At 48.1% G+C, this 23,088-nt stretch overlaps 10 protein-coding genes across 10 annotated transcripts; 7 read left to right on the top strand and 3 right to left on the bottom strand.

The window, feature by feature from the left end:
* The first annotated feature begins 6 nt into the window (after window positions 1-6).
* HD556DRAFT_1043856 (Alpha/Beta hydrolase protein) lies at window positions 7-1,908 on the top strand. Its single transcript, XM_041295976.1, has 8 exons — window positions 7-624; window positions 687-755; window positions 802-871; window positions 925-1,108; window positions 1,166-1,250; window positions 1,313-1,374; window positions 1,436-1,565; window positions 1,619-1,908. The coding sequence occupies exons 1-8, from the start codon at window positions 411-413 to the stop codon at window positions 1,741-1,743; spliced, it is 939 nt and encodes a 312-aa protein (XP_041154035.1). The 5' UTR covers window positions 7-410; the 3' UTR covers window positions 1,744-1,908.
* A 348-nt stretch (window positions 1,909-2,256) lies between these two features.
* Window positions 2,257-3,417, top strand: HD556DRAFT_1414269 (uncharacterized protein). The gene is made up of 2 exons (XM_041304269.1): window positions 2,257-2,635; window positions 2,692-3,417. Exons 1-2 carry the CDS (start codon window positions 2,452-2,454, stop codon window positions 3,180-3,182), a joined length of 675 nt encoding a protein of 224 aa, XP_041154034.1. The 5' UTR covers window positions 2,257-2,451; the 3' UTR covers window positions 3,183-3,417.
* A 28-nt stretch (window positions 3,418-3,445) lies between these two features.
* On the top strand, window positions 3,446-4,740 carry HD556DRAFT_1043663 (smad nuclear interacting protein 1). The gene is made up of 5 exons (XM_041295973.1): window positions 3,446-4,158; window positions 4,209-4,319; window positions 4,377-4,428; window positions 4,482-4,576; window positions 4,633-4,740. Exons 1-5 carry the CDS (start codon window positions 3,537-3,539, stop codon window positions 4,689-4,691), a joined length of 939 nt encoding a protein of 312 aa, XP_041154033.1. The 5' UTR covers window positions 3,446-3,536; the 3' UTR covers window positions 4,692-4,740.
* Window positions 4,741-6,126: 1,386 nt separating this feature from the next.
* Window positions 6,127-7,555, bottom strand: HD556DRAFT_1414258 (Metallo-dependent phosphatase-like protein). Its single transcript, XM_041304268.1, has 6 exons — window positions 7,152-7,555; window positions 7,066-7,087; window positions 6,964-7,014; window positions 6,787-6,909; window positions 6,672-6,729; window positions 6,127-6,622 (listed from the first exon to the last, which is right to left on the bottom strand). Exons 1-6 carry the CDS (start codon window positions 7,376-7,378, stop codon window positions 6,339-6,341), a joined length of 765 nt encoding a protein of 254 aa, XP_041154032.1. The 5' UTR covers window positions 7,379-7,555; the 3' UTR covers window positions 6,127-6,338.
* Window positions 7,556-7,610: 55 nt separating this feature from the next.
* Window positions 7,611-9,724, top strand: HD556DRAFT_1043073 (uncharacterized protein). The gene is made up of 2 exons (XM_041295970.1): window positions 7,611-7,927; window positions 7,987-9,724. The coding sequence occupies exons 1-2, from the start codon at window positions 7,664-7,666 to the stop codon at window positions 9,625-9,627; spliced, it is 1,905 nt and encodes a 634-aa protein (XP_041154031.1). The 5' UTR covers window positions 7,611-7,663; the 3' UTR covers window positions 9,628-9,724.
* HD556DRAFT_1043046 (PP2C-domain-containing protein) lies at window positions 9,724-12,342 on the bottom strand. Its single transcript, XM_041295969.1, has 10 exons — window positions 11,926-12,342; window positions 11,844-11,865; window positions 11,695-11,772; window positions 11,534-11,623; window positions 11,341-11,472; window positions 11,213-11,289; window positions 11,076-11,160; window positions 10,967-11,023; window positions 10,767-10,916; window positions 9,724-10,719 (listed from the first exon to the last, which is right to left on the bottom strand). Exons 1-10 carry the CDS (start codon window positions 11,926-11,928, stop codon window positions 9,821-9,823), a joined length of 1,593 nt encoding a protein of 530 aa, XP_041154030.1. The 5' UTR covers window positions 11,929-12,342; the 3' UTR covers window positions 9,724-9,820.
* Window positions 12,343-12,858: 516 nt separating this feature from the next.
* HD556DRAFT_1043091 (uncharacterized protein) lies at window positions 12,859-14,345 on the top strand. Its single transcript, XM_041295971.1, has 2 exons — window positions 12,859-13,357; window positions 13,411-14,345. Exons 1-2 carry the CDS (start codon window positions 13,292-13,294, stop codon window positions 14,011-14,013), a joined length of 669 nt encoding a protein of 222 aa, XP_041154029.1. The 5' UTR covers window positions 12,859-13,291; the 3' UTR covers window positions 14,014-14,345.
* Window positions 14,183-15,956, bottom strand: HD556DRAFT_1043401 (Bud-site selection protein). The gene is made up of 6 exons (XM_041295972.1): window positions 15,760-15,956; window positions 15,679-15,708; window positions 15,531-15,619; window positions 15,416-15,473; window positions 14,682-15,364; window positions 14,183-14,631 (listed from the first exon to the last, which is right to left on the bottom strand). Exons 1-6 carry the CDS (start codon window positions 15,823-15,825, stop codon window positions 14,304-14,306), a joined length of 1,254 nt encoding a protein of 417 aa, XP_041154028.1. The 5' UTR covers window positions 15,826-15,956; the 3' UTR covers window positions 14,183-14,303.
* Window positions 15,949-20,668, top strand: HD556DRAFT_1414207 (TBCD protein). The gene is made up of 21 exons (XM_041304267.1): window positions 15,949-16,213; window positions 16,266-16,461; window positions 16,509-16,791; window positions 16,840-16,915; window positions 16,961-17,177; window positions 17,232-17,362; window positions 17,410-17,667; window positions 17,723-17,947; window positions 18,009-18,109; window positions 18,161-18,314; window positions 18,363-18,482; window positions 18,530-18,789; window positions 18,847-18,985; window positions 19,039-19,132; window positions 19,186-19,555; window positions 19,603-19,744; window positions 19,793-20,016; window positions 20,067-20,147; window positions 20,195-20,279; window positions 20,325-20,428; window positions 20,477-20,668. Exons 1-21 carry the CDS (start codon window positions 16,052-16,054, stop codon window positions 20,550-20,552), a joined length of 3,498 nt encoding a protein of 1,165 aa, XP_041154027.1. The 5' UTR covers window positions 15,949-16,051; the 3' UTR covers window positions 20,553-20,668.
* Window positions 20,669-20,776: 108 nt separating this feature from the next.
* On the top strand, window positions 20,777-22,854 carry HD556DRAFT_1434686 (P-loop containing nucleoside triphosphate hydrolase protein; the record flags this gene model as incomplete). The annotated part of the gene is made up of 10 exons (XM_041305354.1): window positions 20,777-20,867; window positions 20,925-20,952; window positions 21,002-21,029; window positions 21,126-21,396; window positions 21,449-21,588; window positions 21,651-21,977; window positions 22,047-22,197; window positions 22,251-22,438; window positions 22,496-22,625; window positions 22,676-22,854. 10 exons carry the CDS (start codon window positions 20,777-20,779, stop codon window positions 22,852-22,854), a joined length of 1,533 nt encoding a protein of 510 aa, XP_041154026.1.
* Between the last annotated feature and the right edge of the window lie 234 nt (window positions 22,855-23,088).

Genomic DNA, 23,088 nt, shown 5'->3' with positions numbered 1-23,088 from the left:
TTCGCGGTTTCCTTTGTTTTCTATTCGTTGGTCCTCGTGTCCAACCTAGTCCAACAGAGACAGCACATGCAATGTCTAGTCAAGTGACCACACGTATTTGAGGGGGCCACCTTATTTCGAGCTCGTTAATTCCCAGAATAATGTTTCATCCAGAGTATCTGCATGTGATGGGTTCATCCACTGATGCTTTTTGTTGCAGCGGCTACTAGGAATGGCTTTAATGCATGACACGAGCTCACCCGTACCCGTTTGCATGCATGCAGTCCATCCCTAAAGCGCAGTTGCCGATCTAAAACACTCATGCGTGCTTAATATCACGTTCCTTTGCAACATGTTCAGCAAAGCTGCTAACTACATTCATCCCCTGGGACCCGGCATTCCAGTTGTTCATCCACTGCTTGCAGTACATCATGTTTTTCTTTTCCTCCGCTTCGAACTTCATGCTGGCATGCATTTTGCAGGTTGCGGCGGTCTCTCATCGCGCACCTCCTGCAATACGTCGGGTGGATGTTTCAGTTGCCACTCAAATATCGTCTAACCAGCTGGCTGATCTGGCGCCATATACTGAATTTGCTCGTGCTGCTTACTGTTCGCCTACCATCGTAACTGGCTGGCAGTGTGGTCGTACGCAATCCCACCCCTACTTTGTTTGGTTTGCTGCGACTCAATACTAATCGAGTTCTTAGAGGCTTGCAATGCGGTGCCTGACTTTGAGGTTTCTCTCACAGGGGGTGACGACGACAGTATCCAATATTGTACGTTCCAATCAAAATATCACCCGCCTTTCCAAACATTTCGCAGACTATGTTGGTTACTGGCCGACAGAAAATACTGTGATAGTTGCTCATGAAGGTACAGATCCAACCCAACTGTAGGTGTACACGTTTCACATCATACGACTTGAGAACTTATTGTCCTACATAGCCTATCTGATCTCACTGATGCCGATGTATTGATGGAACCCTTGGACCCCACACTTTTCCCCGGTGTCGATAGCAACGTTGAGGTTCACGGCGGATTTGCCAACGAGCACGCGCGAACTGCGAGCATAATCTTGAACGAGGTGAAGAGCCTGATCTCTCAGTATAACGCCAGCAGTGTCACGCTGGTCAGTGTCGAGCATTTTGCCACCACTCTAAAATAACTTTGATATTTTTGAGGACAGGTCGGACACTCCCTGGGAGCCGCCCTTGCGGAGCTTGATTGTGTGTTTATGGCCTTGAACCTTCCCTCTAGTATTGCTATCAAAGGTGTGTGTCCACACCAGTATTGTTACAGGGGGGCGCGGGATTTTCACAGCCGGAATTTTTAGGTGTGACATATGGTACACCCCGCGTAGGAAATCCAGCATGGGCCGCTCTTTTTGATTACCTGGTAAGCTTGATTCTCCCCTTCGGACCTTATTCATTCATCCAATTACTAAAACCACGAGCAGATATCGGACTTCCATCGCATCAACAATGAGAAGGACATTATCCCGATCGTTCCGGGGCGCTTCATGGGCTTCTCACATGTCCAGGGAGAAGTCCACATTGTATCTGATGGATACGCAGTCCAGTGCCCAGGCGAGTACAAAATTTGCCTTTTCTGACATGATTGTTCATCCTCATCTATATAGGTGACGACGATGCCACGGATGCTCTGTGCACGATACAGAGTGTGCCCAACATCCTTGTGGGCAATATCTTGAACCACTTGGGTCCATACCAGGGGATTTATATCGGCACGATCTTTTGCACATGATTGACATGGACCCATCTGAACGCTGGGATATTTGGTTTTTATGAAGCAAGCATGACTGAACGCAGGCATGGGTGCAATGGCGCCCACCTCTACCGTGTGACATTGTCTCCCTAATACCACCAGCATGCTAGGAGGACGGGCGCACTTGTTAACAGGCAGGAGATATACGAGCATTGGAGCCTCGAGGCATGACATTGTAGTTGCAATTTTGACCTAAATTGAGGTTATATTTACCACCTTGGCTGCAGCTGAGTGTTGTTGTTCAGTAGACGGTCGCCTGTGAGTAGGCTGTACGAGTATGTATGCAGTGGCCCGAAAACTGTAGTCGATTATTGTATCCCTGAACTTTTCATGGGTCCACGGGTTTCATTGACTAGTAGTTGATTCATGGTTTTTGGTGGGTGCCTAGACCAGTCAAGATGGACATCCACAAGTTGAAGAACTTGATACTGTATGTTGATAGCAGAATCGCATCGGATTACATTAGCAGTCATTTTCCAATGCAAAATGAAATCAAAAGACTACGGACACAAAACATACTGGCCAGGAATAAACGAATTGGAGGCTGGCGCTGGCGGCGTCATGTGATAAGATTGAGTTCGGTTGACGAGCCATTGAAACAAAGTATACTGAGTCGGCACGAAAGCTCATTTTGTCCAGTACTCATAACCATTCCGCCTACGTGCCTGCCGAGCAGAACCCCTTGCAATGCTGAATACCATTTATAATATTGGAATTCTGAATAAGCGGCGCATGGTTGACATGAGGTATGGGTTACTTACTGTTCGATGCATGCGTACCGCAACACTGAGGGTTTGCTTTTCAAAATGGTGCAGAGATCAGGCTTCCAGAAAGAAAACAGATACAGGATCGGGCAGTCCTCAAGACGTCGCTATAACCGTTGCAATATGTTCCGTTGGCTCCTGAACATATGTCTCGAAAACTTACCCGAACGCAAATGGGACCAAGTCGTCATGTTTTTATTCCTCTGCGCTCTCTTCCCCTTCCTTCATGCACTTCTCGGTATAGGGGGAGAAGCCGAGCAACATGTGAACCGCCCAGCGAAAGCAACTGGCGAGCCTCCAAATAACTCTCAAGGGAATGACACAGGAAAAGCCGCCGCTCTCTTCAGAAACCAGCTGCTTGCGAGTGACGCAGATCCGGGCTACCCAGTCGAGAATTCTGAGCACATCGCGTACCTCACACGCGCGCCCATTGCATTGGCACCACAAGATGCATTCCCTGATCCGACCTCTCCAATTACCCACTCAGACGTGACCCCTGCAGTGCCTTTAACGTCCGCATTCGCGCAGACACCTGAACCTCGTGCTCCGGTCTGGTTTCAGGGAGACAAGTGGGATGACATGCCCGGGCCGTATGACCCATTCTATCTTGAATTCAACGGCATGCCTTGGAGTACACCGACAAAAGCAATCTAGACGGTCGCAGCACAAAGGACTCGGAGCATCAGGCGAAAAGCAGAGGAAGTTCAGGAGGTGTCAAGAAAATGTTGGCGGGTCCCAGATATCCAAGATGGCACCAGACTCGATCAACGAGTGTGCACTTGTTTCGATTATTTCGTCTTCCACGTACTTTTTTGTATTTAAAATGTTCTGTCCGCGGTACGCTGTACGTGTCGATTGTCTATTGTCAATATTTGGGTTAACAAAATGAATGTGATGTTGATGACTCAGCAAGAAGGGCTACTGAGAGACTTAGAGTAGTTTCACCTCATTGAAATTCGCAGTTGTTCCAGTTCTTAGAGCCTTGTACTGCACATTCCAGAACTACTTATGCCTCGCGACACCTCAGTCTCACCGAGAAGACGGTTCCGTACCCAAGGAGAAGAAGACCGTTCTGGAAGAAAAGGAAAGAAAGATTATCCCAGAATGGAGCGTGCAGACTATGAGCGTAATTCAGACAGGCGAAGGAATAACGATGACGATGATAGGCGTGCCAGACATGATGATTATCGTAGAAGAGACGGTCATCGTGACCGTGATCGTGATTCTAGAAGGCCTAACCGCGAAAGGGACAGGGAAGGTCAAGATGACCATGACAGGCCCAGCAGGCCCAACCGCGAACGGGGTAGGGATGGTCGAGATGACGGTGACCGACCCAGCAGGCGCCGAAGTAGAGACTTTGCAACCTCGTCTCGTCGTTCTGCATCCCCCAAACGACCATCTTCTATCCAACCCTCCGCTCCCCCACGCTCTAGCTCTCGGTCTAAGTCCCCTCCACCTATCGACAAGGCCAAACCCAATTTCGCTAATTCTGGGTTGCTGGCTGCAGAGACAAATGCTGTCAAGTTGACTGACGGCACGAGCACGATCCTAAAATATAACGAACCCCCAGAAGCAAGAAAGCCCACTCTGGGTTGGAGGTTGTACGTGTTCAAAGGAAGCGAGCAACTTGGTCAGTGCTATATGTTTCTCTTCTGATACCCAGTATTAACTTTCAGGCAGAATTACTCCACATTCATCGCCAAAGCGCCTATCTAATTGGACGTGATCGTACCGTCACTGATATCTTAATTGAACATCCCTCCTGCTCGAAGCAGCATGCTGTGATCCAGCGTGAGTAGCAGTATTTATCTAAAATTCTAGCTGGCATCTTATTTACAACAACTCTAGATCGTCAGGTAATGGAGAAAGATGAATTCGGCGCCTCAAAATCGAAGAACAAGTGCGTGTTATTATGTTTGCTCTTGTGATTATCTCTTACAACTGAGAATACAGGCCTTTCATCATCGACCTAGAGTCTACAAATAGTACACATGTCAACGATGAGGCCATTCCGACATCACGGTTCTACGAACTCAAAGCGGGTGATGGTGAGTGCTTCCCATTCCACATGAGTATTTTGATTCACCTACAGGACTTGTTGCAGTCATCAAATTTGGATTGTCAAATCGGGAATACGTCCTTTTGCATGACGATGCAACCTGAGGTACCTATACCTGGCAACGCAATTTCAGGCAGTACACAGAATGTTGAATCATTATACTTTGGCTTGTATATAAGTTAGTTCTTGTTGGATTCCCTCCGAGCTCACTTACTTTTAGACGATTCGACATCAGGTGTGAGGAACTGTTTTTCTTTAAGCAATTATATCCCTTGTCTCGCGAGTTCTTGTGACGGCATGAAGATCAGATGATGTGCGGCACCTCCGTCCGAGGGAGCACAACAAACTCATGAGACGAGTGCGACGCCCAGCTCTAAAATTCGAGGTGCGTCAGCGACATTTCGTGTTTTGATTGCTAATGGACTAAAGACACATGCGGGTCGTATGTTATAATCCCAACTTCGAGTCAACATGTAAGCCAGGAGCGACCAATGTATCAGCTGAAACTGCAGCGAGGGCCCGAAGGTGTCCGTCTTTCTCGAACTCTTCAGAGGATCGATGGTGGATCACTTAAATCTTGATGGTGCAACCTGCAGGCATGAGAATTGTGGTGCCTCCATACATGAGCTTCACTTGCAGAAATTTTTTGGAGGATAACTCACCAGTCATCTAACATATATAAGCCGCCGGCTCGTTGTCAATGGTGTCCACCCTGTCATGCTGTGCTGCTCATTTGCAATCCTTTTGACCTCCAAGTTACTCTTCTATTTTGTTTCACGACACTATCAGCCATACATGGATACCATCTACACCTTCCAGCACGCAGTACAACACTGACGCAAGCTCACATCCTGTTACCACTTCTCATTGCTCCTTTTTTCGTTCTTTCGTTCCAGTGCTATATGGCGACCACCTGTACTTTTCATGAATTGGTCGCTATCCAGAATGGATCTAGGTATCATGACAATACGACAACAAAAACTATTGGAAATAAAATGGCTACATCGTTCTACCTGATGGTGACTTAACAGTAGCATTTAACGCATGCTCGCGCTATGAATCCCATGATTAGTTCTGCAGTGACCGATGATGGCACTCCTACTCATACTTTACCTCTATATGCAAACGATATTCACTGTCCTCCTGTTACCCACTGTTGTCTCACCTTACCCATGCTATTTTCACAAAAACCAATAGAACCTCTTGGTGACGACAATCGTGCGTTGCCTATTCTCATCGTGGCTGTGAAACAGACATTGACAAAGCTCTCCGCGCATACTGGCTAGTGGGCTTGCGCTTGCCTCGAACGTGCTTTCTTCTTTCCACAAAACCTATTTTGCGACGAACTCAACGATAAAATTATAAACACTAGCTGGCGACTACCGCGAGTACGAATAACAGCTCTACATCTTCGGTTCAACTGCTCAAGAACCACTGTATTCCACGAATCACATTTCATTCTCATCCTTGCTGCTCCTGTTGGACAGTGAAACGCAAACAGATTCCTGCAACTACTCTCAAGGGCTGCCAAGGTTTCACTCTCTTGCACAGTTCTCGATTTCAGAACAGATTTTTTTGCTCATTGGTCAACCATATGTCCCGTGTCAAAAGCCGTCGAGTTTCAAGAGGGAACGAAGAGAAATTGGTGCAAATATAGTATATCAAACCCTCCCTTTGTAATAAAGCAACGACCAAAGGTCACCGCTTATTTATACTAGGTGTACATGATATCTGTAGTCCAGGGTGTTCCATCAATTCAGTAGGTCTACGACGATCGCCTTCTTCGTCACGGCCATGGCCGCATTCACGGACGCCCTGTCGACCAGTCTGAATGGGTCATGTGTGTTGATTTGCGCTCCAGCACATTCATGGATGTGGCCAAAGACATGCAGCCGGCAGTTACGCAGTTCCGCTAATTTGTTCGACAGGACATGGCATCCAGCGTGCTTGCCCTTCCTTGTTCTGTCCAAAGTCATGAAAGGAGGTGTATGTGTGATCAAGATATCCGTATCGTTGGGTATACGGTTATAAATCACTAGAGAATGGTCAGAACCCGCAAACATTGATCTGGCCCCAAACCATACCTCGTGCTTCATCTGGAGTCTCGTACTGAAATGATCCTGGAGCGTATAATGGAGCAGCCTTGCATGCAAATCAGTTCCATGAGGTACCGGCTTCGCGAAAGTGATTGATGCTCACCGGTGATCCATAGACCTTCCATTGGCGCCCCGAAGATAACATGAAACGAAAGGGTTCATGCTCAATGTAGTGCAGACCTGCTGCTGTTTGACTCCGTACATAGGTCCGTGCTTGCTGGACCTCCTGTTATCGATTCTCTGGATAGCTCGACTAATGCTTAGAGAAATCCATACTCACTTCTGGCAGGAGGCCATATATTGGCTGAGCCCACATCTCGTCAAGACAAAGCTACAAAAGTCTGGCCTGAAATCTGAGTGATGTTGCTAGCTTAGGACGTACGTCATGATTGCCTGCGACCATGCTTGGCCCATTGCAAGTTAGCGTAATGCGCCTGGAACATCATAGAAGTACAAATGCCAGCTTACATCTTCACGGGGTGATCCAATGATTTCAACCATTCGACTGTGACAATCAATTGCGAAAGGCTACCCCAGCTACTCAAGTCACCAGCATGCAGCAGAACGTCACCGGTGGGTATGTGAAAGGTGTGAGAATGGGTGTCTGAGATGCAGACAAAGCGAGTCCAATCGCTGCCTGGGTGAGGAGGGATGATGTCAACCCCCTGCCTGTAAATACGCACGGTTTCAGTCATTGGGATCACGGTGGACACGGCGGTCTAGTCTACTATATGATCGATCTTTCCTGAGGGAGCGATGGAAACAGAATGCCTGGAATGTATGACTTTGGAAATCGTATGTTGCCCAAATGCAAGTCAATCGATCAAGCTAAGTTCACTGGCAAGAGCGAAGAATTGTCCTGCTAGAGCCGATAGGCACGTGACGCCGTCATCTAGACCAAGTCTAGACTTATCGCTTATGCCCGAAAAGAAAGGGAGCCCCGTAGGTCACATTTCTCCTGTGTCATTCCACTCACAGTGATGTCGAGTTTCACGCCAAACCATGCCCTCCTGAACCCAAAATTCGAGGGTTACAAACTGGAAGTAATCCCACAAGAAGACACTGTAACGCGTTTCGGGCTCGAATATAGACCCACACAAATGGCTAATTCTGGTCGATCTCCACTGTCTTTCAAGGAGGTCCAGAGCAGGATCACGCATAACCACCTGGCCATTGCAAACGACAGTGGCAGGTGTCTATACATTGACTCGGAACATCGCGTTATCCTTGTCGACCTCACGAATGTAGGCTTTTGTGATACCATCTTTTGTTCCACCATGAGTCTCACATCGTGCACAAGTAGGACAGTCACACACCATCATTCACTGTCGTTTATGCACTTCCAACTCCAATTAGTGCTCCCGCAGCTGTGCAGATCCATCGCGAATATCCATCAGCAGTGTTTCTTGACGCACAGACCGCATTCATCGCCGACGGTCAAGGGGCACTTTACATCCTCGGACTTCCTGCAGAAGGGGTTGCTACTACCCTGGGCTGCTTTGAGCTTTCTGATCACACGCAAACTCCTCATTTGGCTCCAACTCCATTCCGCATCCACTCTCTCGCCAAGTCATCTGATAATGTAGCTATAGCGCTTCTGTCTTCTCGCTTCTATGGAGACCATGAAGCTGCTCCAACGCAATCAGTGACAAGTCACGCGTCTGAATTTGATGTCTGGGCTGCAAGGTTCTCGCTGCCTTTTCCAAGTCAGAACGGCGATCTCGCCCCCATTGACATTCTTTGGAGGAGGCGGGGGCAGGATGTACCCATATCCATGGATTATGATAACTCTCGAAAATGCTATCTTATGGCTGGTAGCTCCGTCTATCGTGAGCTCAACCAGCCAGCCCCACCCTTGTACGAACCCTCGCCAGATGAAATGGCCCCTATTCCGCGTCTGGATGAAAAATTAGACGTAGAGACTCCTCCCAGACCTCCACCATATTCCTGGACACAGACATCCGACTCCGTGACAGTGGCCTTCCCTCTTCCTGCAACAACCCCAACGTCAAGCATCAAAGTGACATTTTCCCAAAAGACCTTGACGGTGCACGTCCAGATCACATCATATGTTGAAGGCGTTCCTCTTCCCCGCTATTCTGCCCAACAGCTTTGGGACGGCATTCAAACCTCCACTAGCTTCTGGACTTGGGATCGCGAGGGAGAGCACTCATTTGGATTGCTCACGTTGCATCTGGACAAACAGCATGAAGATGCTCGATGGATGCATGTATTTGCATCTGCGGGTACACCAGGTGGAGAGGAGGAAGTTGCAGAAACCCTCGACCCTTCGGAGCTCTACCTCATCAGAGAGTCTTTGGAAAAGTACACAGCCGCACTCCAAAGTGGGGAGGATATGAGCGGGCTTGGACTGGGCAGAGGGGTACCAGCGCTTGCTCAGGGAGAGATGGATGAGGAAGTCGACTCTTCGGTCGGACGAGTGGCATTCCTGACGTGGGTGGGTGAGGATGGAGGGGTCCCTGTATGGTCATCTGGCGCTGGTGATTCTGCATGCAACGTTCTGTCAATCGATCTTCCTGGATCGGGTCCTGGAGCATCTATGGTTGTGAAGAATGGTATTGATGGTGTCCTGTTCACCCTGGATGAGGCACAGACTACAGGTTCTTTGCCCACTTGGACGCACAGCGCAACCTTCTCGGCGCTCGCCTTTGTGCTCGCCTCTAAGCGGGATACACGCTTCACGTATCATGTCTCATCGAAAGCGGTTTTGGCTTTCGAGAACGGCAGTAGGGATCGAGGAGGGAATGTATACATCTACCGCGGTGGGCATCCGGGTCAAATTTGGGAAAAACAAAGTGTATTGAAAGTTGGCGATGGAAGCGCTGGTTCTTTGTTAGGTGTTGGCATGTCCAAAACGGCGCAGGGGCGCACGATCGTCTGTCTATGCGAGAACGAACTAGTCGTGATGCACAACATCTTTTGAATAAAATTGGAGGAAAGTACAGTGGACAGCCTGTAGTTCGAAGTATAATCTTGTGATACTACAGGAGGGAATCATGGACCGTCAATATTTGAAGGCGACGGTAAGAAAAGATAGTAATAGACGAAGCACAAGGTAACACACAACACAACCATCGACAGGTGAAAGGAGAATTAAAACATATTGAGAAATACAACTATGCCTTCAAAGGGTCTTCACTGGAGGGCATCAAGCCGTCAACGTTCATCGGACCGTCACCTCGGATAGGCACCTTGAAATGCTGGACGGGAGTGACGTCTCCGTTGAGTTTAGGATTTGGTGGACTTGGTGATGGACTTGGGGATTTCGGAATACCGTCATTTACATCATCAAATGGACTAGCCCCTTCGTCGTCATCCTGGACCTCCTCAATCCGAGCAACGCCGTCAAAGCGCCCATCAGCATCTTCATCGTCAAAGTCATCGTCAACCTCAAAGGAGGCAAGACGTGCTCGCAGACCAGCTCCAGCGTCCGGTGGCTGTGCACGGGGAAGCCCAAACGTGTCACTGAAGAATGAGCGTCCGCTAAAAGACGTGTCCATGTCATCACCACTGTCGTCCTCATCATCGTTACTGGCGAACATGAGGCGACCAGCATCGCTGAGGATCCCTGATCCCGGGTGGAAAGAGATGCCACCAGTGCTTCCCAAGACACGAGCAAATGGGCTGTTTCCACCAAACAAACTGCCTGTCGAGCTGTCCTCGCCTCGTTCCCTCCTCAGTTTGTCCCTCTCTTGCTGCGCCTCTCTCCGCGCTCTGTATGTTGACAGTCGATCTGATGAATAGATTTGTGGGATAGAGTCAGGCGTTGAATAACCGTAGTTGTTCTTGACACGATCTTTGACCCAGTCGTACCATTCTTGCTTCGTCCTTCCGTGAAGAAGAGCTACGATGAGGACAGTCATGTTATCGCACCCGATACCTGACCCAGACGAGGTATCCGGAGCAAGACAATGCTCGCACATCATCTCTCCGATCTCCCTGAGTTCCAAGCCTTCTGAGACTTTTAGTCGAACAAAGTCAACGACGGCTTGTGAAGATAGACAGTCCCAGATACCTGACAAAAAATTAGAACCACGTAGTAATTATGACTCGCTGTCTTACCATCACAGGCCAGGACCAGAAATTCGTCTTCGTCTGTGATATCGTGAACGGTGACATCAGGATCAGCTGTAATAATTTGTTTTTGAGGACCGAGTGCATAGTTTTTCTTGAACTCAAAATCTCCCAAAGCACGAGACAACGCAAGGTTTCCTAGGAAGTCCATCATAAGTACAGCCTCGGAGAGCAATCGGACGACTCACCATTGACGCGTCCATATTCTACGTATCCTCCAGCTTCCGTGATCCGTTTCCGTTCAGCTGAATACTAGTAAACAAGGATAATGGCTCAATAGTCGAATGATCAACGTACTCTCGCTTGATGGTTTATGGTCAAAACTCAAGGCCTTGGCATTACCTTGAACGCTAAGAACAGACCGGGAATCGCCAGCATTTGCCTGTCAGGCAACCGTTGGCAAAAGGACAATTAAATAGGAAAAACTGCTGTACCACATAAATTTTGTTATCTTCTGTTATCAAAGCAGCTACAGCAGTACAACCTGACGGGTCACGGGTATGCGACGGATCTGTGTTGAAATGAGCGGGGTATGCAGAGACAGCAAGGCGATATGGCGTACCAGCAAGAAGATCTTCATCGGTACCCAAGAACGCTTTCTTAAGCGCTTCATCATAACGCTTTTCACGATATGCCTCTTCTGAAATTAGTCGCCTGTGAACGTTTTTCCCCGCAAACCTCGCGACGGTACTTCCTGTGAAGAATCAAACTGAGCTCGAGGCTATAACCGCCAAAAAAATCAGCAGGTAGTTTACCACCGTGTCCATCATAAACAGCAAAGAATGTGTTTTTATCTGTTGTGTTCTCTTCAAGGGTTAGCATGGTCACATGGGCATCCTCCATAGCTGCAATGAGGATACAGATATACATGATATGTGTGAGATCAAAACCGCAGCCAAAAAAACTGGTGACGCACTAATTCTCCATCCTTGCATCTCAGAAACTGCAAATAGGTATCGATCATCTTCCCCTGTGTCTGATTTCTTCTCTGTGGCTGTCGAAACAAGGGTAGGTCATGAATGTGTTTCTTGGAGTAAAAACATAGGCTGCGCAAGGACTCCCTACCTGGTGCTGAGAGTGTTTGACCCTAACGAACGGCCGAAAGTGAGACTGGCCGTGTAATGTGATGAGATGTGTCAGAGCATACCATGGATCGCTATTGATGGGGAAAGACGTAAGAGAGCAGAGAGTGATCGCTTAGCCGATGAACCGAATCAGAACTGTGTAGACGTCAAACTGCTGCAATTTCCTGACTCAAAGGGATGGAAATGAAGGGAGAAGGTAAATTTTCAAGAGGATGCAGATATGGTCTATGCTGGTCAACGAGCACAGCAAGCACGCAAGTCATTCCTATTTTGTCTTGTTTGTCTGCTAGGGTTTTCAGCCTCGGCGGCATAGCCTATGATCAATGATCGGTACTGGCCGCATCTGAAGCTCTATGCTACTTTGTAGCCCTAGTACGTACTACGCTTGGCAAATCCGGGGTAGGATAGCCAGCAGTAGCAGCAGCAACAGGGTACGTGGTAGCAGAGCATCGCGTAATGACTTTGAGTCACAATTGAATCACAATTAAATCAGGTTCTCAATTTCGCCCTATGACCGTGACTGGCTAGTCACCGGCTGCGCCGTGACTCTGGGCTTGTGCATGTGTTCTACTATTATTGAATTGGCTAACCACAGGGGACGTAACGTATCAGATTAAAAGGTCTAGGTCAATAGCAGGCTCATCCCGGATTGCAGGCTTCTAACGTCCTGTTTCAGACTTTCAAACTTGTCTTGTTACCAGGTTGTCAGTTGTCCACGAATCGTATTCCACGTATACGTGATAAGACTGACAAAATGTGCCGTTCTTCGTCATTCTAGCCCCAACGCCTGTGACGCCATAAACCCTCGTGTCGTCTGGTGCGCACCAAAGTACGACCGCCCGGTCCGTATATTCTCCGTCATGTGGCTGGCCTACTTAAGTGATTCGGAGCGCCGTGATAGTCCTAATGTTTTCTTAGCATCTGCCGACGATCTTAAGCGTGACACAGAACGCTCAACCGAAGCTTCCGACTTACCGCAAAGTACGTGAACTATGAGGTGGCATAATGAGATACAGATGAATGACTGTCGAGATGATTGCAGGTTGAACTTTTTTGAAAAGTTTCGTCACAGATTATGAATCTGATACGATATCGCTTATGTGTAATAAACCGGGGCAATCGGTTGCTTCTTCGCTTTATCCATTCTATGCCGTAAAGATTCAGAAGTTTCGACATCGATGTCGTATTCGGAAAGGAAGTTTCCGCTAGAAAGCAAATTATGCCGACCTGGCACACGACCACTTTGTCCTCTCCTGTCGTCACATTATTCTCATTTGCTACGCAGGCCCGTGCGGAGGGCGCAGGTGAGTTATCATATCTTTTATCTTTTTCGGCACAGCTTATTTCCACGATCCCCTCTTTTGAGATCATTGGCTGATAGCTACAAATATCCGCTGTCATATTTATCTACGCTCGGAAGAGTGTTGTATGGGCAACGCCAACTCTAACCTCACAATGGATACCTCACATCATACATCACACAGCAGCTTCGAGGTATGTCTTAAAAGCTCGATATTGACTCCCTCCTTACATGTCCGGCTTTGTAGCACCATCAGAAATATGCGCCTGTTGGTTATAGGCGCAAGCGGACGTGGAGTATCTCGATGACCTCCCAATCGTCAACTGCATCACAATTTCCCCTTCCCCAAAAGCTCTATGAAGCATCCCCTGCTGAGGTCGTTCAAGGCGACCTCCAAGCTCATGGTTCATTTACCACCACCATACCAGCGGTCTTCTGGCTCCGCTCGTGTTTTTCTATTCATTCCAAGCCACGTGGGAAGCGACTGGACACGGGGTGGGAGAACGAGCACAACTTTGAACTCCCCGATCTCCCTCGATCGCGGTCTCGTTCACCCGCTCGCCCATTTATAAGCCGCACATCCTCTATGAACTCAACCTTGGGTGAACATCTCATACCTACGTTATCCTCACACGACTCCCCACCTGCATCACCTCTTGGAGATAATATCTCTACGCTCTGTCCTATTCTTGAAGCTATCGAGAATGCCTCGAAGTTGTCGTGCCGCACTGTGTGCGTCACGTGTTTGAAAACAGGTAGGGACTTCCCACACTGTCCCCGGTGTGGTGATACGTGGTGCTCCAGGGAATGTAGGATGCAGGGAGGGAAGAGACACGTCTGCAGAACGTGATTCCCTCTATGGTCCCGCAATGAATTTCCTCGCTATCCACATCTTCTCCAAAATGCTCTACACAGCTTTTACTGGTCATATGCCATAAAATTCTACCGCGATTCTTTACGCACCCATCATGCTTCTAGGCATTCTTTGTTACGCACGGGCCAGGCTTCTAGGCAGTTGTCTTACGCACGTGTCATGCTTCAATAGCTTTCTTTGATACATGCGCAATGCCAACTGAATTGGATTATGTATATATTGGATTCGTATGATGTCGTGTTTTCGTGTTCGGATGACGTTTAAGACTAAGTGAAGACAATTCTTGTGCCCTGTGCAGGCACAATTGCGATATTTTGTTGTTTCTTCTTAGCCTCCCAGGATGGATGAAGCGGTTTCTCTTCCTTACGGTTACCTGCCATGAGGGATGCGGGTGCGTTGTATCTGTTCTTGTCCGGTATTCGGGTATTCTGCTTGTGACCGGAGAACGGCGCGCCATCGGAATCGCGATTACCATTCCTGTGCTGTCGCTGATCTTTGCGCACAACCACAATGCCGGAAGGGGCATCGGGACGGTTAGAAGTTTTCTGCTTCATCACATGATTGGCATGTCTTCCAAATTTCTTCTCCCATATTCTGAAGAAGAATTATGTTATAATTGTTCCAAAATCAAGCCGGAAACTTACGCCCTGCGTGCCCGCTGACCACGTCTATTCTTCTTGGCTGTGTCAGTTGCTTTCTCCTCACTGTCGCTAAAATCGGTGTCCGAGTCTCCGCGAATAAAACCCACAGAAAGGGAAGGTAGAAAAGTAGATTGTGTTGCCTTTGATTTCCCCCGATTTACTGGTTCGTGAGGGACAGGGAGGTCATCGCCACTATCGGAGGTGGAGCTGTATTCCTCGTCAGGCCCTTTATCGACCCCCGAATCTCCCTGGACAAAATGATCGCCGTCGCTAACCGTGCCTGACTCCCAGCCATCATCTTCAAGATTTGCTCTTGGTTCATCTTCAAAAGGAGAATCCACCGGAGAGACCTTAGGCAAACCCTCATTCTGTTGTGTCTTCTGTTTTTTCTTTCGAGGCGGTGATACTTCGGCGCCATCGACTTCTGCGTGGTAGACCCGCTCCGTAGGGTGCAGTAAGCGCCGGAGTCCCTCGATTATACGAGAAACTTCAACCGCTAGGATCTTGGAACTAAGTAGCCTGCTTTGGACTATGCCTGCTGCGGATCCAGGTACAGCGGAGGTGATTATGCTGGAAGATAGTGACTTGGACATCGCAGATTGCAGGCTGGGATCCTGTGAAAGGAATTTGTCTTTCTTGATTTTTGTTGACAGAGCTGAGTCGGCAATAGGACCGGAGTCGAGTTGCTGGCAGACTATTTGATAAGGACATATATCGGATGCATCGCAAGTATTCACCTTGAGAGTCATATGCTGTGCTTCGATATCTTTGACTACGTTATCGTCGCCTTTGCGCCTGGAAGATAAACTGTCAGAAAGACACTCTGCTAAAATCGCGAAACCAATCACACACCTTGCATCTTTCATTTTCTTCAAAATCTTCTGCATCTCGAAAGTTTTTGCCTTCTTCGCGGCTTTCCTGACCTCCCGTGCATCATGATGCTTGATGAACAATCAAGGGTTAAGATCTTGGGTAATGCGAATTGGAAAATGAGACGTGCCAGTTTCTTCTCTAACTTGGTCCCGATGTTCTGGTGTGCAAATGAGTAAACTATTGCGTGAAATCTCGTTGTAATGCGCACCGTCTCGTCAGTTTGATATTCTCTCTTTCTCTTCGTCGTTCTTACTGGCGCCTCAGCAGGTGACATCAATGTTTGTTATGTCTCCACTAAGCTAGGGTTCATATGATATGATTGAGAGTTGAGAGGTCGGTGGACGATATGATAGGTTAGGTTCTTGTATACTGTAAAAGTGCTCCATGGCGCTTAGCCCACATTGAAGCCGCTGACGTAAACAGACACTACTTCGTCAGATCAGGTTTCGCGCATCAGCACAGTTGACTCTGCAGTTCACTTCGTCAATGACACGGTGGTCATGGATGAAGACTCACAAGAAAACCGATTATTTGCAGCTTTTGAGCGCCACGACGAGTTCGTAGCAGCTCAAAATACCCTGCTGGTGGCCGATTTGTTCGTAGAGCCCAGTCGCGAAGAGGAAGATGTGGAACTCCATTGCAGTCAAAAATTAATCGTGATTGTAAGTCATCCATTATATCCAGGGTTGATGTACCTTGATATGGTCGAGAAAGTTTGGAGAATACCAAGAGCAATCGTATCTATTGGACCCGTACCTTGAAAGCCTCGTGTCTCCCGTCGCGGAATGCCTTAGAAGATATGCAATGGCATGCGTTAATGCACGAGGTGCTCAGTCTTCTCGTAGTCGTGTGGAACGCCTCGCAGATCTTCTTCATAACTATATCAAGTTCCGCGGGTATAAGACAATAAGTCGGTGGTACTTTCTTATATATCCCCCTTATATTCATTCCAAGCAGCTAGATTCTTCCCTCATGAAGTTTCCGATCTCTCGATCGCCTTGGATTTCATCCGGCTGCCGTCAGGGCCAGTAAAAGACCCCAGTCAATGGGGACTGCGATATGCCGTGCTGCTTTGGCTATCTCTCATTTGTCGGATCCCTTTCGACTTGCAGAAATTCGATGATACCACTCGATCCGGTGAAACAGCAAATGCGATCGAGCTCGTTGGAAAAGACCGCCTTAACATGGCTGGATTAGAGCGCGAAGGAGCGGCTACCCTTTTGGCACGCTTCTATGCACGGTGAGCTCAATGCACGCGGATGGCACCCATTTATTGAACTTCTTTAAGAAAGGACACCAAGCAGCAATTCTCCTCTTTTGTCGAGTGGTCAATAACAGTTTTTCGCTCTTCGGATATCATCTTGGTAAGATGACTCGGTGCTTTCCGAAATGCGACTCACTTCAAGTAGTCTATAGGAGTATTACAAGTCCTTTGTGAATTGATGAAATCTGGTTCATCTGAACAACTCCAAGCGTTTACGCAACAGCTCTTGGAAATTACAGATACCTTAGAGCAAAGTACCCCCTTGGCCAGCAACACATTGGTTCGAAAATATCGCACGAAATTGCTATCGCGCGTTGCGTTGCGTCTGATGCCTCCGAATATATTTAGATCCAAGTTAACATGTAATGTCGACTCACATCTCAACGTGGTCGATGATTTAATCTGTAATTTCACAGTCCGTAGTCTGGATGGTGATATCAAGAATGAGGCTGTCAATGGGAACGTAGATGATGGCGATGATGATATTGATGTTCCTGAAGAAATTGACACAATCTTAGAGTCTCTATTCAAGAGCCTTCAGGACAAGGTATTTGTTTGTATGTTACGTGCAAACATCAATTACACAACGTATAGGACACAGTGGTACGATGGTCAGCAGCCAAAGGCATTGCTCGCCTTTCAGAACGCCTTCCGTCGGATTTCTCCTCTCAGGTATTAGAGACCATTCTTGGTCTTTTCTCAATACATTCTGTAGCAGGCGCAAGTGTTTATGACACTCCTGCCATCGCTGAGGCTACCTGGCATGGCGCATCTCTCGCGTCAGCAGAGATGGCACGCAGAGGTCTAGTTCAAACTGCTGCACTAGGAAGCCTCTTGGGCTGGCTCTCGAAAGTGAGAAAAGCCAGATATGAATCAACTGTTTTCACGTGATGATGATGTACATTAGGCCCTCTACTTCGACATACGTAAGGGGGCCCATTCCATTGGATCAAACGTACGGGATGCTGCGGCCTATGTGATCTGGGCTTTAGCGAGGGCACAAGATCCGGAATCCTTCTCTCCCTATGCTCGTGAACTCGCGCAGTGGCTCGTTTCTGTGGCGTTGTTCGACAGGGAAATTCACATTCGAAGAGCGGCTAGTGCCGCCTTCCAAGAACATGTTGGCAGAATGGTACACCTTGATGTGCTTGTCTCAGGTAAATTACGTGGAAAGTTCATGCAATGTGTTTCAGGCGCTGTTCCCACATGGTATCGACGTCCTTAGAAAAACCGACTTCTATGCAGTCAGCGTGCGGCGGAATGCGTTCATTGTCGCGGCTCCACAAGTCGCTGAGTAAGTCGCCCTTTCACAACGAAGAGCCGTCAATTCAATGAACGTTACTAGGCACCTGGAGTACAGATCATATCTGATCGATCACATCATTTCGATCACTTTGCGTCACTGGGATGTTGCGATGAGGGAGTTGGGTGCTCAGGCCTTGCGCCGGATATGCGAGCTCGACTTGAAGATACTAGGGCTGGAGTGTGCCACGAAGATGGTAAGGAGACTGACTATTCAACGAAGGATATTTCTCATTTTGCTTTAGGCAGGATTTTTAGACTCCGTTGATGTATCTGATGTGCATGGAGCACTTGCAGCATTGACAGGTATCTCTGAAGCGTACCGAGCTCAGGAGAGCGAAGAAAATGCAAGCAACCGGCAAAAGGTGCAGATGAAGTTCTCAACGCGCCTTTCTTGTTGATTATCCATCAGATATTTGCCTTCATTGCCATTGTTTCCAAAGATGTTGTTATGTCTCCACGAAACGGTCTAGTACTTGCGGCGGCGTGCGATCTCATTGCAAGCAGCCTGACACTACAGGAGATTGAGCTTCAGGAAAAGTCATCCGTGCCCCACTGGAAAAGGATCATAGACCAGGGACTGCGACACAGAAGCTCTTCCGTCCAACAAGCCGCTGCCGCCGCCATAGCCACAACAAGTTCCTTGATAGATTGCTCGCCAGATGTGCACAGATAAGATTAATTAATGCTACATTTTCAAGACATTAACTGACATGCCCCCCTTAGCACATTAATCAAGGACTTTCGCCGTGGCCCTCAGTCCTTGCAGCAAAGTCTTGGCTATACTCTAGGTGTACTCAATTATAATGCGCATCCGCATGGTTTCTCTGAGGTAGTCAAGTGCTTGTTGGATAGTGTCGATTCCAACGTAAGATTTTTCCCTGGTTCAGGGCTTTATTCCGATTGAAGCGGTGATCGCAGTCCTCCGAAAGAATGTCGAGCATTGAAGCACGTCGAAATTGCTTCCAAGCGTTACCCAAGATCATCACGAATGTACTGCCTCGCCTCACCGAATGTTCGTGTTTTTATTTTATGTTCGGCGAATGTAAATGAAACATCTTTCCTCAGATCTAATCGCAGAAAGTATGTATGGAGTCCTTGATGCCCTTGACAGCGGACTAGATGATTACACGATGGATGAGCGTGGCGACGTTGGCTCGTGGGTACGAATGGCGTGCATTCAAGGTCTAGCATCAATTTTCGAAGATCTGTTTCGCGTTTCAGGAAACATACCTGAATTCACGAATTACTTGCCTGCGGAGAGGTATCACAGTGTGATAGCCAGAATCCTTCGTCAGGGCGTTGAAAGACTGGACAATGTACGTCAAACCGCGGGACACTGTTTATTGCGATTGTTTCGCATCCCTCTCCCGACCGTTCCTCATCAAGAGGAATGGCGTATCAAAGGCTCAGAACTCATTATGAAGCTGTTTCTGACGTGAGTCCCTAACGATTAGTTGCTCGCACCTATCTCATCCAGAATAGTGATGCCTCGGGCACTATCACCAGTTGGAGTGTTGGGGAATGGCTATTTCCTAAAGCCGTAGAACTGCTCCGCGTACAAGAGTATAGACAACCCCTACTGACAGGTCTTATACATAGTGTAGGAGCTAGAACTGGAAGCACGGTCCGTCTCCTTTGCACTTTTGTGTGGCATCTCTGATGACGTCACTAGCACCGCCCAGCATCTTCGAGTCTGGTTTCCTTTGCGCAGGGCCTTCCATTATTAGTCGGCGATTCTGGCTATAGTCTATCTGAGCTATGTGACGACCTCATCGAGTGCGCACAAGGGAGAACGACGTCGAACGCGGTGGTGGTTCCTATCTTGCAAACGTTCAATATGCTTTTGGAGGCAGACGTATTGTCTCGCCTGTCTAGCGTTGACAACGGCCCATCAAAGTCGCCTTCGTTTTCCTCTCTCGGTCGAATCGAACTAACGAAGCTCTCAGACTAGAGAGATTATTGAACATTGCAACAAGAAATGTACAGCGATTGAAGAATGTACAGCGAGTGCAAGAGTCCATGAAAATGTGGGTTTATTAATCACACGAGAGCACTGCAACTGAGCAATATGTAGCGTCGTAAACCTCTTGGTCGTTTCCTCGGTTTCAAAATCATCCTCGGAGCGAATCATCGACTTCCTTTCTCACCCTTATCCAAAGGTCATATTTTTACATCACGGGTAGATGATACTGACCGTGGCTTAGATCCGGACCAGTACGGCTGAGTACCTCTACACATTCATACAAAGCAGGGACCTCGGCTGGGAGGCAGATGAAGCAGTCGATGAACTTCTTCTCGAAACAGAATGGTATGTTTTTGAAATATTTCGTCCTTCAAATAGCTGACTTTATCACAGGTCTTCGGAAAGCATGGAAGTGAAGGTGGCAGCCACTCGCGTCTCGGAGCTCCTCTCTTGCACAATTACCGAGTGATTAAAACGTTGTTCAGTGTATGGCCTATACGCAGGACCAAGCGCATGTAGATCATATCGTATGAACACCCTTACTTAGCTGAAATGTACTTTTTATGAGGGGGCGTGTTGTGATCTTAATGTGGGATGCGTGGGAAAGTGTCGGTTTGCAGTGGTCTGCTACTTACTCTGGATCCGAAAGTACAATCTACTGCGCCCGCCAACGCCTAGCCTCACCTGTGCATCATGGCTGCAGACCCTCGCATGAGTGACGGAGAGCTAGCCGCAATCAATGCAGCTGCAGTGACGCGGGAATATCGCGTCCAACCACACCTTGGTGCGTCAAAAGCATAAGCATTGCAAGACGCCGAGTAGTTATTGACAAGCCCTCAAGACTACCGCACCGTTTCTGCGATCAATGGGTGAGTGTTATTGCCATAGCCAATGAGTGATCTGACCGTGTTCCTGCAGCCCGCTTGTGGTGCTTGACAATGTCAAGGTGCGCGGCGTTTTGATATCGGTTTTGATTTTATTCTGGTCTTACATTGCCTTTGGTTGGGTTGTGCTGACCTACATACTTGCTTTTTTTGCGCAGTTTCCTTCATACAATGAGATCGTACAGCTAACCTTACCCGATGGATCGAAGCGAGGCGGCCAGGTTTTGGAAGTTCAAGGAAAGAAGGCGATTGTTCAGGTGTTTGAAGGCACATCAGGGGTGGACGTCAAAGCGACGCATGTCGAATTCACAGGAAGCAGTATGAAGTTACCTGTGGCCGAGGACATGCTTGGCCGTATTTTCAACGGTTCTGGAAATCCCATTGATCAGGGTCCAAAAGTGTTTGCTGAGGATTACTTGGACATTAATGGTGCGTGGGTCTTGTGAAGATTTGGCCGGCTCTTGGTTGAACAGTGGAGCAGGATACCCAATCAATCCTTACTCGCGCATCTATCCTGAGGAAATGATCCAGACCGGGATTTCGACGATTGATACGATGAATTCAATCGCTCGTGGACAAAAGATTCCTATATTCTCTGCTGCCGGTTTACCACACAATGAGGTACATATGAAGTCTACTAAGAATTAAAAAAAGCCGTCAAGGGAGCTAACCGAAATGCGCAGATCGCAGCGCAGATCGTACGTCAAGCCGGTCTGGTGAAAGGTCCCACCAAAGACGTCCATGATGGACATGAAGACAATTTCTCTGTCGTGTTCGCAGCAATGGGTGTCAACATGGAAACCGCACGGTTCTTCAAAGAAGACTTTGAGTCAAACGGTAGTCTCGATCGCGTGACGTTGTTCCTTAATCTTGCCAACGACCCCACCATCGAGCGTATTATTACGCCTCGTCTTGCGCTCACTACGGCAGAATACTATGCATACCAGCTGGAGAAACACGTGTTGGTCATCTTGACTGACATGTCGTCTTATGCGGATGCCTTGCGTGAGGTGCGTTCTTCGTTTCTGTCGAGACTTTCTGGAAAGAGGCTTACCGTTCGCGGTGCGGTTCATGTGCAGGTTTCTGCGGCTCGGGAAGAAGTGCCTGGGCGTCGTGGCTACCCCGGTTACATGTACACAGACTTGTCGACAATTTACGAACGGGCTGGGCGAGTGCAAGGTCGGAATGGTTCTATTACTCAAATTCCCATTCTAACGATGCCGAACGATGGTGACGTCATACCGACTTTTTCTTTCAATGTTCAAGCGCTGATCCGATGTCAGACATCACACATCCTATTCCCGATTTGACTGGGTATATCACGGAGGGGCAGATTTTTGTGGACCGGCAATTGCACAACAGGCAGATATACCCGCCCATCAATGTGTTACCATCTCTATCACGCCTTATGAAGAGCGCGATTGGCGAGAAGCTTACGAGGAAGGATCATGGTGACGTTTCAAACCAATTGGTGGGTGCCTTCATATTAGCCGAAGTGACGATCTGACTTCCTTTTGAATTGGTGTAGTATGCGAAATACGCGATCGGTCGCGATGCAGCTGCGATGAAGGCTGTTGTTGGCGAGGAGGCACTGTCGGCTGAGGATAAGCTTGCACTGGAATTCTTGGACAAGTTTGAGCGTCAATTTGTCGGACAAGGTGGGTGAATTTGCCAAGGGGCGTGGTGAATTTTTCTGAAGGCTATGCAGGACCCTACGAGTCTCGTACTATCTTTGATTCGCTCGACTTGGCTTGGTCGCTGCTTCGGATTTTCCCGAAAGAACAGCTTAACCGTATAAATCCGAAGATTATCGCCGAGTTTTACGGGAGGAAAGCCACGAAGAAGGCTAGTGAGGAAGAGGAGGAGGAGAGATTAATTGATATGTAGCGATGACTGCCAGTGATATGGGTGAATCTCCATGCGCTCCGAACTAGAAACAAAGTCAAGTTGTGATTGGAACGAGGCATGAAATATATCCGTGGTGTGCGGAATTATCAACGTTGATAGCACGAGTTTTTTCCGGGTTCGATCATGGAGTGAGCTAGCGTGTACTTGGAAATATCTTGGTTGTGGTTGATAATTTAAGAGATACATGTGTAGCCTAGGATCTCCCTACAAACT

Source organism: Suillus plorans (assembly GCF_016647745.1).
Source record: "Suillus plorans strain S12 chromosome Unknown HD556scaffold_90, whole genome shotgun sequence".
Classification (NCBI taxonomy): domain Eukaryota; kingdom Fungi; phylum Basidiomycota; class Agaricomycetes; order Boletales; family Suillaceae; genus Suillus; species Suillus plorans.
Note: the sequence above shows the minus strand (reverse complement) of the source record. Positions and strands in the feature narration are given on the sequence as shown.